The sequence below is a fragment of the Physeter macrocephalus genome, chromosome 9 (genome assembly GCF_002837175.3).
Source record: "Physeter macrocephalus isolate SW-GA chromosome 9, ASM283717v5, whole genome shotgun sequence".
Lineage (NCBI taxonomy): Eukaryota > Metazoa > Chordata > Mammalia > Artiodactyla > Physeteridae > Physeter > Physeter macrocephalus.
Window position 1 is genome coordinate 4,477,821 of NC_041222.1, and position 12,684 is coordinate 4,490,504.

The 12,684-nt window shown below is 43.4% G+C and overlaps 1 protein-coding gene across 17 annotated transcripts in view; it reads right to left on the reverse strand.

The window, feature by feature from the left end:
• Nucleotides 1-11,599, reverse strand: part of TTLL11 (tubulin tyrosine ligase like 11) — a 197,239-nt gene extending 185,640 nt beyond the window's left edge. For 11 of the 17 annotated variants that reach the window (XM_055086987.1, XM_028493556.2, XM_028493555.2 and 8 more), the window contains exons 1-2: nucleotides 11,246-11,599; nucleotides 4,253-4,386 (exon numbers count right to left, since the gene is read on the reverse strand). In XM_055086987.1, coding sequence (XP_054942962.1) covers nucleotides 4,253-4,384 — 132 coding nt within the window. In that variant the 5' untranslated portion in view covers nucleotides 4,385-4,386; nucleotides 11,246-11,599. Of the gene's footprint in view, nucleotides 1-4,252; nucleotides 4,387-5,118; nucleotides 5,141-11,245 lie in introns of those variants that run through there. The other 6 variants (XM_055086988.1, XM_028493562.2, XM_028493565.2 and 3 more) reach the window with 4 other exon arrangements.
• Between the last annotated feature and the right edge of the window lie 1,085 nt (nucleotides 11,600-12,684).

Consider the following 12,684-nt stretch of genomic DNA (forward strand, 5'->3'; position numbering starts at 1 on the left):
AAAAACTAAAAATAGAACTACCATATGACACAGCAATCCCACTACTGGGCATATACTCAGAGAAAACCATAATTCAAAAAGACACATGCACCCCAATGTTCATTGCAGCACTATTTACAATAGCCAGGTCATGGAAGCAACCTAAATGCCCATCGACAGACGAATGGATAAAGAAGATGTGGTACATATATAAAATGGAATATTACTCAGCCATAAAAAGGAACGAAATTGGGTCTCTTGTGGAGACTTGGATGGATCTGGAGACTGTCATACAGAGTGAAGTAAGTCAGAAAGAGAAAAACAAATATCGTATATTAACGCATGTATGTGGAACCTAGAAAAATGGTACAGATGAACCGGTTTGCAGGGCAGAAGTTGAGACACAGATATAGACAACAAACGTATGAACACCAAGAGGGGAAAGCGGTGGGGGCGTGGGGGTGGTGATGTGATGAATTGGGAGATTGGGATTGACATGTATACACTGATGTGTATAAAATGGATGACTAATAAGAACCTACTGTATAAAAAAATAAATTAAATTAAATTAAATGAAAATAAAAATAAATAAATAAAATTCACAAGGCAGATCAAAAGACTATAATGGCCAAGACAACTTTGATAAAGGAGAACAAAGTTGGAGGACTTTCACTACATGATTTCAAGACTCCGTATAAAGCTGTAATAACAAGGACAGTGAGGTATTGGCATAAAGATTGACAAATATACCAATAGAATAGAGTAGAGAATTCAGAAATACACCCAACACACGTTTGAGCAACCGTTTTCAACATAAGTGCAAAGGCAATGGGGGGAAAGGTTAGTATTCTCATCAAACATTTCTGAAGCTATTTGATATCTCATGTAAAACAAACAAACAAGAAAAAGTGAATGCATACCTCACATTATATTAAAAAACTAACTCAAAACAAATCATAGACCTAGACTTAAAACTTGGAGACAAAAACATAAGAGAACATCTTTGTGAACTTGGGTTAGGTAAAGATTCCTGATATATGACACCAAAAGCATGATCCATATAAGAACAAATCAATTAACTGATCCATCAGAATTTAGAACTTGCTCTTCAAACGATACTGTTGAAAGGATGAAAAGACAAGGCACAAACTGGGAGAAAATATTTGCAGTTGGTATATCTGATGAATACATGTGTTCAAAATATATAAAGAACTCTCAAAACTCAACAATAAAAATAACTCAATTTTTTAAATAGGTGAAAGATGTGGATAGCTATTTCATCAAAGAATATATTTGGATGGCAAATAAGCACATAAACAGATGCTCAACACCATTAAAAAAATAAATTTATTTATTTATTTTTGGCTGCATTGGGTCTCTGTTACTGTGTGTGGGCTTTCTCTAGTTGCAGCGAGCAGGGGTTACTCTTCATTGCGGTGCACGGGCTTCTCATTGTGGTGGCTTCTCTTGTTGCGGATCACGGGCTCTAGGCATGCTGGCTTCAATAGCTGTGGCACGCAGGCTTCAGTAGTTGTGGTGCACAGGCTCAGTAGTTGTGGCACGAGGGCTTGGTTGCTCTGCGGCATGTGGGATCTTCCCGGCCCAGGGCTCGAACCCGTGTCCCCTGCACTGGCAGGCGGATTCTTAACCACTGCGCCACCAGGGAAGCCCAACATCATTAATAATTAGAAAAATACAAATTAAAACCAATGAGAAACCACCACACACCTGTCAGAATGGCTAAAATTAAAAAGACTGACTATTATCAAGAGTTGGCAAGGATGTGGAAGAACTAGAATGGTCATAGTTGCTGATGGGAATACAAAATGGCACAACCCACTTTGGAAAACGATTGGTACTTTCTTTAAAATTAAATGGACACCTACTATATGATCCAGACATTCTATTCCTATGCATTAACTCAAGAGAAATGAAAACATATGTTCACACAAAGACTTATACATGAATGTTCATATTATCTTTATTTGTAAAAGCTAAAGACTGGAATCAATCCAAATGTCCAGCAGCAATTGAAGGTAGAAGCAAACTGTAGTAAATACATGTAATGGAACACTCCTTAGTAATAAGAAGGAATGAATTATTTATGAAACAATACAGATGAATCTCAAAACATGTTGAGTGAAAGAAGCCAGACCCCTCCCACCCCCAACACACGCAGAAAAGTATCTGCTGTATGATTCCGTTTATATAAAATTCTAGAAAGTGCAAACTAATCTTGACTGAAAACACATCCGTGGTTGCCTGGCCGTGGAAGGTAGAGGGCAGGGAGGAGAGGAGCAAAAGGATTATAAATGGACATGAGGAAACATTGCGGGTGATGGATATGTCCATTATCTTCGTTGTGATGATGGTTTTATGGGTTTTTATATATACATCAAAACATAGCAAGCTGCAAAGTTTAAATATTTGCAGTTTAACTGTACCTCAGTTAAAGCTGTTTTTTAAAAAAATTATGAGACAAATAGGCTATCCGCATAGTCTCAAAATATCTCCCCACAAGATACTTAATGATGACAAAGGGAAAAGTAGTACCTTTATAGTCGAGAAACCTAGCAGATACTACCTTAACTAAGTGATCAATATTAACATCACCAGAATTAAGACATCTTGACATCATGTATCTCTCCTGATATGCTGCACTGAGAAGGTCACAGCATCACTTTTGTGGTATTCTACCAAAAATGTGTAATCTGAATTTAATCATGAGAAAAATCAGACAGAACCAAGTTGAGGGACACTCTTAAAGAAATAACTGGTCAGCACTTTTCAAAAGAATCAAGGTCATGAAAGACAAAGACAGACTGAGGAACTGTTACAGCTCAGAGGAGACTAAGGAGAAATAAAAACTAAAGGCAATGAGGGAATATGGGGTGGATGCTGTACCAGAAAAAGGTCATTAGTAGGACAACAGGAAAAATGCAAACAAGGTGTGTAGATTATTTAGTAATACTATATCAATGTTAATTTCCCAGTTTCAGTAATTATACAAGATGTTAATATTAGGAGAAGCTAGATGAAGGGTGTATGACCTGCATATGAATAGTCATGGCAGCTCTATTTATAATATCCTCAAACTGGAAATAACCCAGTTGCCCATGCATTGGTGAATGGATAAATAAGTTGGGGTATATTCATAATGCAACACTATTCAGCAATAAAAATACAAACTACTGACACAACAAACATGCATGAAGCTCAAAAACATAATTCTCAAAAAAAAAAAAAGACTCAAGAGAGTACATACTGTATGATTCCATTTATATGAATTTCTACAACAGGCAGAACTAATCTATAATGAGAATGCAAATCAGCAGTTGCCTGGGCTGGGGGTTGTGAGGCATGATGGGAAAAAGGCACAGAGGAACTTTTGGGGATGATAGCAATGCTCTTCTCACTTATCTGATTTTGAAGACACAGTTGGTATCTATCTCATTGAAACTCAGTCTTGTAGAATACTTAAATATAGAGTTGTAGAAATGGGACGGAAAGTTATTCCACGTAGCGACAGTGGCGTGAGCAAAGCCACAGAAGTGGGAGATTGAGGGGTGAGTATGAGGGCCAGCCGATCGTATATTTTTTTTTTTAATTAACTGTGCGCATAATTTGCATACAACAAAATGCACCCATTTCAAGTCGATAATTTGAAGAATTTTAAGAAATGTATACAGACGCATGTGACCACCATTCCATAGAGAGCTTCCTTTTCAAAATTACCACTTCAAGCTGTTTTTGTTTACTGTTTGGATATGGAATGGGTCGTTTGAAAATTGATTCTGGAACAAATTTAAAGCAGGACACTTAAAAGATTTCCCCCTCAGTTTGTCGGACCTACTCACTGGTCTTGAATGAGATCCCAACCTCCCACATTTCATGCCACGAGATGCCAGGGAGACCACACTTCTGGGATTCACCCAAACAGCCCCAGTCCGCGTGTGGACTCAACACTCTGCTCCAGGTCTCACTCCCTGGCTCTGCAGACGCCCTGACCCCATGATCTAGCTCCTGACACCATCCTCAGGCCTGTCTCCTGGTGTCAGGACCCACTTCTTCAGTTTACCTGCCTGTCATCCTACGCGTTCAACTCTGCAAGCTGCCTTGATCGTGGCAACATCTGCTGTGTCCTGTTAAGACAGCCCCTAAACCAGTCTCAACTTCCTGGGGACCCCTTGCCCCAGCTTCCAGCACACAGGACCCAGGACCAAGTTGCAACCATCATAGAATTCAAGGGTCATAGGGACGGAGTGCCACCTACCTGAGCCACAAAGAGCTGGAACTCGTCAGGCAGAATCCATGAGCGAGGGTAGAAGTTGTACTCCTCAGGAAAGAGATTCTGCATGATTCTTACTGCTCTGCTCAGAGTAATTTTACGCACCATCTCCGTCATGCCTGGGGAGAAGAGAAGTTGTGAGGTTTTAACAACAGTGGACCACTAGCTATAAAACAGCCATAACTGGGGACTTTTAAAACCACCCACCCGGGGCTTCCCTGGTGGCGCAGTGGTTGAGAGTCCGCCTGCCGATGCAGGGAGCACGGGTTCGTGCCCCGATCCGGGAGGATCCCACATGCCGCGGAGTGGCTGGGCCCGTGAGCCGTGGCCGCTGAGCCTGCGCGTCCGGAGCCTGTGCTCCGCAACGGGAGAGGCCACAACAGTGAGAGGCCCGCGTACCGCAAAAAAAAAAAAAAAAAAAAAAAAACCACCCATCCGACATATTCACTTTTTCAGACAGGATTTTTAAAAAAGGTCTGAGTGGTTCCCCACAGCAGTGATTCATGGTTTGGAAAGACCTAGCATTAATGAAAAACTTGAGGGAATAGATGGATATTTTTTTCTCATAAAAATGAAGCATCAATTTAAAAGAATGAGTTTCCACCTAGTTTATTATTCCACTCTTTGTCAGCCCTCTAGATAACAAATAAAGAGAAGAATTTATATCTTGCACTTAAAACTTAATATCCTCTCTAATTCTGGGCCACCACGCATACCTCTGGGATTCCTTCCATCTTATACCCTGGAGAATATTAACTAGTGGACTCTGGTTACATTATGAGAAGCTTAATTAAGTTGCTTTGTTTTAATCTTTCATGAGTATTAAAGGTATAAAACAGAAAAATACACACCTTTCAGCAGAACATCTGTCTCCTTGAAATAAGGACACGAAGTGGAGAGGTTAGCACAGCATAATTTATAGTTTAAGGGGAAAAAATGGAATCTGTAGGAGTTCTTCAGTCATGAGTACTGAAACTGACATTGATCTGATCTCATTAATTTGCCCAGAGGGGACGGAAATGTCTCACTTATAAAACATTTTAAGAGAATGGTAGTTTTTTTTCCTTGTCACATCTTTAGAAATGCTGACAAGAAAAGAAACGGAGTATATATCTTAGCAAATTTTAGGCAAATAGGTAAAAATTATTTAAAATTTTAGCATGCTTATTTCTTAGGCAAATATCACTGCTCAAAAAAATGGAGACTAAAAACGGCCTTCACCCTGGAGGTGAAGGCCATTCACCCTACACAGTTCCATCAATAACTAGAAATTTGCTAGCAAAGTCATTTTGAATAGAAAGTACAAAGTTCCATGTCAGCTTGGCATGTCCAAATTGCTGCACTGCAAATGGGCAAAGTCAGAATGCATGAGGTTTCTCCAAACTACGTTCAGGAAGCAAAGGGTGAACGTTGAGAATGAGGGCTTTAATAATCTACTTCTTGCCTCCCTCAGCATATTAAAAAGAGCAATAAAAATCTAAAAGATGGCAACTTCAAGATGTCAGTGCCTAGGTTCTTAGTTCTTGTTTAGAAGGAGATAGAGAAGGATTAAATAAGAAATAAAGGAGCTTTAAAGGCACTAATAAACTGTGCTCTAATACGGCTTCTCCAACATTAGAGAAAATTCACTGAGGACACTTTTCTGAACTTCCCAAGAAATCAGTATGAGTCCGGAAAATTAGAGCTATTTCCTTTTATTCCCCCATGAAATTAGAATTTTTGAGTTATAAACACTGGAGCTGAACGCAAAGTACACGAAATTCCAACTTCTTCGGATATGTTTTAGTTGTATTTCACGTTTTAGTTATAGTATTAAACTAAAAACCTGCTTAACTGAGTGCAACACAGCACCTTACAGCAAACACGTGATGCCCCCTGGCCAAACAGTGTTGTGGTATAGTCCGAGTTTTAACGGCAATGTGACAGGAGAAGGTTTGCTTTCAGAAATCCCTCGGCAGGTCAGAAGGACTCACATAACACACATAGGAGTGCTGTGAGTACAGGAGTGTGGTTCGAATGCTCCAGAGAAGTTTTATGAAAACCAATGTCCAGCAAATGGAGTAAGTATTCATTTTAAATCTGCGATGGCTCCTTTTGTCATGTGGGTCACCAGCCCCCATGCCGGCTAACAGATCTGTTTCTGAGTTTACATCTGCGTCTGTCTCCAGATAGTTCTCTACAAAAACCAGCCAACTTAAGAAGCATCCCTTCAAGACAGTGGCTACTTTTCCCACATGCTTCTGAGCCACAGGCTGTAGACGGCTCACCCCGAACCCTGTCTCAATGCCTGTCTCTGGAAGGCAGCAGTGTCAACCTCCCTCAATCCACTTTTACTGACACCTTTGTTCCTCCGCCAGCTGCAGGGGAAAGCATCTCTGAGCCCTCACGAGCCCCCATGTGGTAGCTGCAAGCATCCCTGCCTCTGGCAGGGGCTCAGAGACAGATGTGGGCTCTGTCATCTCTCAGTAAGATGCGGACAAGAGTAGCTGCGCCAGAGCATACGCTTCCAGAGTAAATCTGTAAAGATGGAGGTCACTGTCAGGCCATGCTGGCTCCAGACTCTGCCTACCTTCTCCAAGCAGCTGCAGCATGTGACCCCTCCCTGTGACCCCTGCCGGAGGCTCTGGAACCCATTCTGACCTGAGGTAGAAGCTCTAGGTCCAACCATTAGCTCCCCTTTGGGGAGCTTGGACCCTTTCTTTGTAGTCCAGTTAGATAAGGAGGATTTTAACTACTTCTCTGAGGCTCTGTTGCCTGTCCCCAAAGTTTGGTCACCGGTCCTTGGCTCCTGGTGCCTGAGTGGCTGCCTCAGCGATGCCTTTGCCCTGCAGTCTCCGATGTTCCTTCTCTGTTCCCCCTAAGCCTCCCCTGCAAGGGCTGGAGTCCTCCTGTGACTTGAGCCCAGTGGCTGGGCTCCTGCTATACTAACAGGTTCTTGTGAGGCTGACTGTCTACCTGCGCTTCTCAAGAAGGTCTGTTCCTAGACGTCCCTACTGTGGCTGTTCCCCTGTCGGTCGGGAAAATCCCCTAACTCGGGCTGGAGCTTCTCACCCAAGAGCTTGCCACTGCTTCTGGGCCTGGGTTCTTCTGTCTGCCTCACTGGAGTCCCAGGGCCTCGGGTGGTCTCGGCCCATTGGTGTTACACAGGAGTCTGGTCCTCAGGCTTGCCCACACAGGCCTACTTAACCCAATTTAAGACAAAACAAAACAAATCAAACACACAATCTGAGCTATGCTGGGAGTGCTATTCAATGCAAGTATCATTCGTAACAATAACTCTTGGCAAAAACACATTAAAACCACCAAACAACAAGCAAACATTGATACTTTCAGATCCTGGATACTGCAGTGGCCTCTTAGCTGTTTCCTCTCTCAGCCTTTCCACCCCAAACCCCCCACCTGCACCCCTGCCTCCGATGCATCCCCTCTGGCAGACCTTTCCAAACTGCAGGCTGGGCCACGTCACTCTCTAGCTTAGAAATTTCTCAGTGGCTCCGGGTGAACTTTGGGCCCTGCCTTTCACCTCTCCGCTGCCCTATCAAACTTGATCCTTTCTAACTAGCATGGGCCACGTGCCCTTTGCTGAACGGGCCACGTGCCCTTTGCTGAACGAGCAACGTGCAAAGCATTCCATGTCTTTGCACGCCCTCTGCTCCCTTGATTTGCATGGGGGACAGGCCCATCCATCGTGGAGGCTCAGTTCACATTCAATCCTCTTTTCCAGGATCTCTCGCCCCGCCTGCCCCCCAAGCAAATCTGGGCTAGGTCACGTGCCCTTGTTCCAAATTCTCACAGCATTCCAAGCTTCCTCTGGCGTGGCGCTTATTTTGTATTTGACTTCTCTCTTTACCTGCTTTCCTCCTTGTTTTTGTATCCCTAGCCCAGACCAGTGCTTGACAGATGGCTGTCCCCAGAGATCCCTCCCTGGAGCCCCCTCCTCCTCTGACAATGTCCCCTCCTCAGGGTGGGCTCTCAGGCACCACCCGCCATGTGTTGCCATACATCTCAGACCCGGAAACTCAGCAAAAAAACTGTTGCTTGCAAAGCTGAGAATTGACGGTTCTAGGCTTTCTTAAGGCAAAGACATATCTAAATCAGATTATTTTTAGTGAAAGTCTTAATTCATCAGTTAAGATATAATAACATATCTTGAAGGAAATTGCCCATAGAAAAGTGGCTAAAATCTAACGTGCTGACACGAACAAAATAAATTACTTCCATATGCGTATCCAAAAGTTTTCAGTTTATTCAGCATGTGAAGTGCTTATCCTTGCCTGGCACGTCCACTAGAACTTGCTCTAAGTAATACACAATGCATACAAAATGCTTCTTCAGAATAATGGGATATATCAGAGACAGAAGATAGGCATGGACACCAACTGGAGCCAAAGGACAGACCATTCTGGAATCACCCCATCGCTAAGGATTGTTGTCTTTCACAGGGCAGAGGATGTGGCGGCCCTGGTCCAGTGCCTACAGGCCTGCTTTGTCATTAGAGCTAATTAATTGCTGTTAGTAAAGAGGAAAATTGTACGTACCTATCACTGGCACATGGAATATGAGATGGGGCAAATGTGCTTCTTTAGAATGAATATTCTTATATCACCTTTAATGAAACTAGTCCTTTGAGTGTATTTTTTTCTGTATTTCTATTTGCATCCCAAATGTAGAGCTATAGTGACTTCTTCCTTCCTACTCTCGGCCATCAGATGGGGCGTGAGCAAATGGGGAACATGTCAGTGAAGCCTCATTTGATAATTCATGTCTTGAGAACTCTGTCCATATTCAAAGAGTTGTTCTCTTCCAAATTATGTTCTCCCAATATCCCAGTAAGTCCTTTTAGTGGCGTCAAACGTCATCTTTTATGAGCAGCAAGACAGAGAAAATAATAGCTATCCCATTAAACTGTGCAAGAACCCTGGCTGCAAGAGTCCTCCTTGTTCTCTGACCAAACATTTTCTCCTCTAAGAACCAATCTGACTTTGGGTTAATTTTCTAGCTCTGTTCCCCAGGAAACCAATAAAGGGAGAAAGTTAGCTGTGTGACTAGACAACAAAGCATATGGTTAAAATGATCCCTTATTGGCATCTTGCATAAATACCTGGTAGGGAGCCACAGCTCTGGGTTTTCCTGAGTGTAGTGAATCTTGTAACTTAGCATGACCCTGGAAGCTGTGCTGTGGAGGAGCTATGTGAGCTATTGGCTCCTACAGGGTTTCTACGTCAAGGTAGACCCACATCCACCAATGTGGGTCTTGTCTCTTTGCACCTAAGCTTTCACTTCAGGAGCCAAAGACTAGCTCTGGAACCCTTGCCATGACGCCACTGAGAAGAAATGTCTGACACTGACTGGCTGGCAAGCTGTGTTTCCTGTCCTGTATCCTTGTAAAGCTGAGCCAAGTGGCCCATGGTGGTCTGTTTACTTAGTTGAAAAACCCGCTAGCGGACATGGCATAACTTGCCAATGCGTAACGTATGGATATTGGGTTTTCTGAGAGGTATTTTCTTAAAGACGTGGCACGGAATGCCAAAGAAAAAGAATAAGTTGATCCTCCTCTTAAAAATAAGCATAAATGAAACAACTAGAGAAAACAACTACACTCTGGCTGCAACTACGTAAAAGTGATACGTAAACATGGTTAAGGTTTGGGAGAAATTCTAGAAATATTCACCTTGTGGTTTTGTTAAATGAGGGATGGGATTCAGGGTGGTGTGCTTTTTAAAAATGATATATTATTGTATCCTATATGGTTTGTGCCTGTTATGTTAAAACTTCTGAAAATAAGTGGGACCCCTTTGGCTGGGATCATACCCAGATTAACCAAATGTCCCCTTCTCCCTACACATGCCCACTTAACTTAACGAGCCTCTTCACTTAGCCATTCAAAATAATGAATAGTAATCATGGCAGAAGAGGGTGGTAGAGATTAAAAGTAAAACGGAAAGGTATATGATAGGGGGGAGGCTGGGAGTGGAGTGAAGGGGCGTCTCAGAGTGTTGGCTGTGACACCTATGTGGCACCGAGCCCCCCCTTGCAGTCTCACTAGACAATAGTCTCACTAGACAATGCCTTCAGGTTAAAGGCAGAGGCTGTCCGCAGCTCCTGTTCCCAGTATGGAGACGGGTGTATTTGGATTTTAAAATGGTACCTGCAAATAGGATACTTAAAGAAAATGGAAGCTGCGAACCCCGTTTCTGTGATACCGTCCCAGAATTTTAGTACTTCTGTTTTCCGTCTCCTGCAAATTAAATAGAAATTGAAATGGTCTATTTTATTTTATTTATTTGTTTGTTTGTTTATTATTTTAGTGCAACATGCAGCTTGTATTAATGTTAGACTAACTCTGTAGGGGAAACGGTTCATTTGATTGCTTTAAGGTCCTGCTTTCTCCTTTCCCTCCAGTGGGCATAAAACTAGGGCTGCCTCCGATTTGCCATCAGTAGGTGAGACAGCAGTTACGGAGGGCCTCGGGTGTGTCTGGAAGGACCGCAGGAGCCGTGGGAACATCCAGAAGTGCGGGAGGCACGGCCCCTCCCAGGACCTCACAGTCTACCTGGGCAACAAGCCGCACACGCAGACGTATTCAGAGTGGACGTTCACTGAGTCATTGAAATGTTCCAGAAACTATGGTGAGTGCAAATGGTCTATTTTTGTTTGTTTGTTTGTTTGTTTTGCCTTTTGAGAATATAGTCCTCTCATGACACTCCCGTACTATATCTGAAATCCAAAAGGTGAAAGTCATGTTCGTCCTCCGGTGGAATTAGACCGGAAGAGCCTGTCTTTTTACGTTTTGGAACCTCCAGTCTTTAAACCCTTGGTCGGTTAAGTCCTGATCACCTTGCCTCCCAAGGTCACGGCACTGAGGCAGCGTGTAGGCAGTCATTCCCAATTAAGAGCCCTCCAGTTTGATGTCAAAACACTGTCATGTTTTTGTCGAAGAGCGAAACGTTTTTAAATGCCAACAATAACAGTGGATACCTGGAAACTTGTTCACTAGACCGGAGAATATGTCACTGTCGTGAAATGAAACTCCATGCCAGTAGATGTCACAAGGCAAGCGTCGGCCAAATGGGAACTAGAAGAAAGAGGGGAAATGTGATTAATGACGCGAACAAGAAGAGCAGCTCCGGCACCGAGGGAGGGTCTCTTCTGTACAAACTCCCAGCGGCCTGGCACACATCACGTGATTTAATCCTCATAGTAAGCATGTGAAGTTGCTGACCTTCTTTCCCATGTTACAGGGGAAGAAACAGATTAAGACGGGCTAAGTAACTGTCTCTGATTCTGCGTGGTGGGCACTATACTAGTGACCTTACAGGCACCCTTTTGTTAGAATCCTCATAACCATCCTAGAAAGCATGATATGCCCATTTCACTGATCAGAAAATTGGGGTTGAGAGTTGTAATGTAACATGCCCAAGGCTGCACAGAGCTGGAAATGGGAAAAGTCAAGATCTGAATGCAGGGCTGAATTCCAAACCATACTTCTCTTTATCTGAAAACTGCAACATTCAAACCAGTCCCCCCAAAACGAGCTTTCACAATCTCTATCTCTTTCTCTCTCTTCCTCTGTCTCTTACACACACACACACACACACACACACACACACACACACGGTCCACAAGGGCAGGATATATTCCCCAGTGCCTAAAACGGTTCCTGGCATTCAACAAAGGCTTTTTGAATGAATGAATGAACAAACCAGGAATGGTCCTCTGACTCACGATGAGATAACCAGATTCTCTCTTCCAGGAATATGGAAATCAGAGATGCCGGGCAGCCTCTGCCGGCCCTTGCGCTGGAAGTGATCAAAAGCCAGAGCCCGGCAGCTGTGCTTGGCCGTGTGCACAGCCTGACAGAGAAGCAAAGGCAGCCAGTCTGCTGAGAGAGGAGAAAGGAGCAGGTGCAGAGAGAAAAGCAGAGATGAGGCCATGTGGCCCTGGCAACACAGACTGAGTGGCCTCAGTTCCCAGGGCTTCTAGGTCCTCGGCCCAGACCCTTCTGAGCCTGGCTGTCCCTCCTGTCCTTGGATCCTGTAAGGCAGCCTCATACCCATAGAATGCATCCCCTTTGCACAAGCTATAGGGTTGCAATTACTTGCAACCAGAAAATCCCTCGCTGAGACCAAAGGGCCTGCTCTTTCTACTACATCTTGCTGCCTCTCAACAAGTTCTGCACTTACACAATGTATTTTTAAAATGCGTAACTCAGGTGACCCTCCTTAAGGGGAAAGAGTGAGGACACGTTAGTTCATGTTTAGAACCTGCTTGTTAAAAGTCCAAATGAAGAGAAATGTCAACACATTCAATAAAATCATCCAATTTTCCCATCCTAAGACTAGAGTTAATCAGAATTTTTATCTGCTCCAAGTTGAGGAGGCTAAGTTCCAGTGAGAGAACACAGCATTACCAGTGAA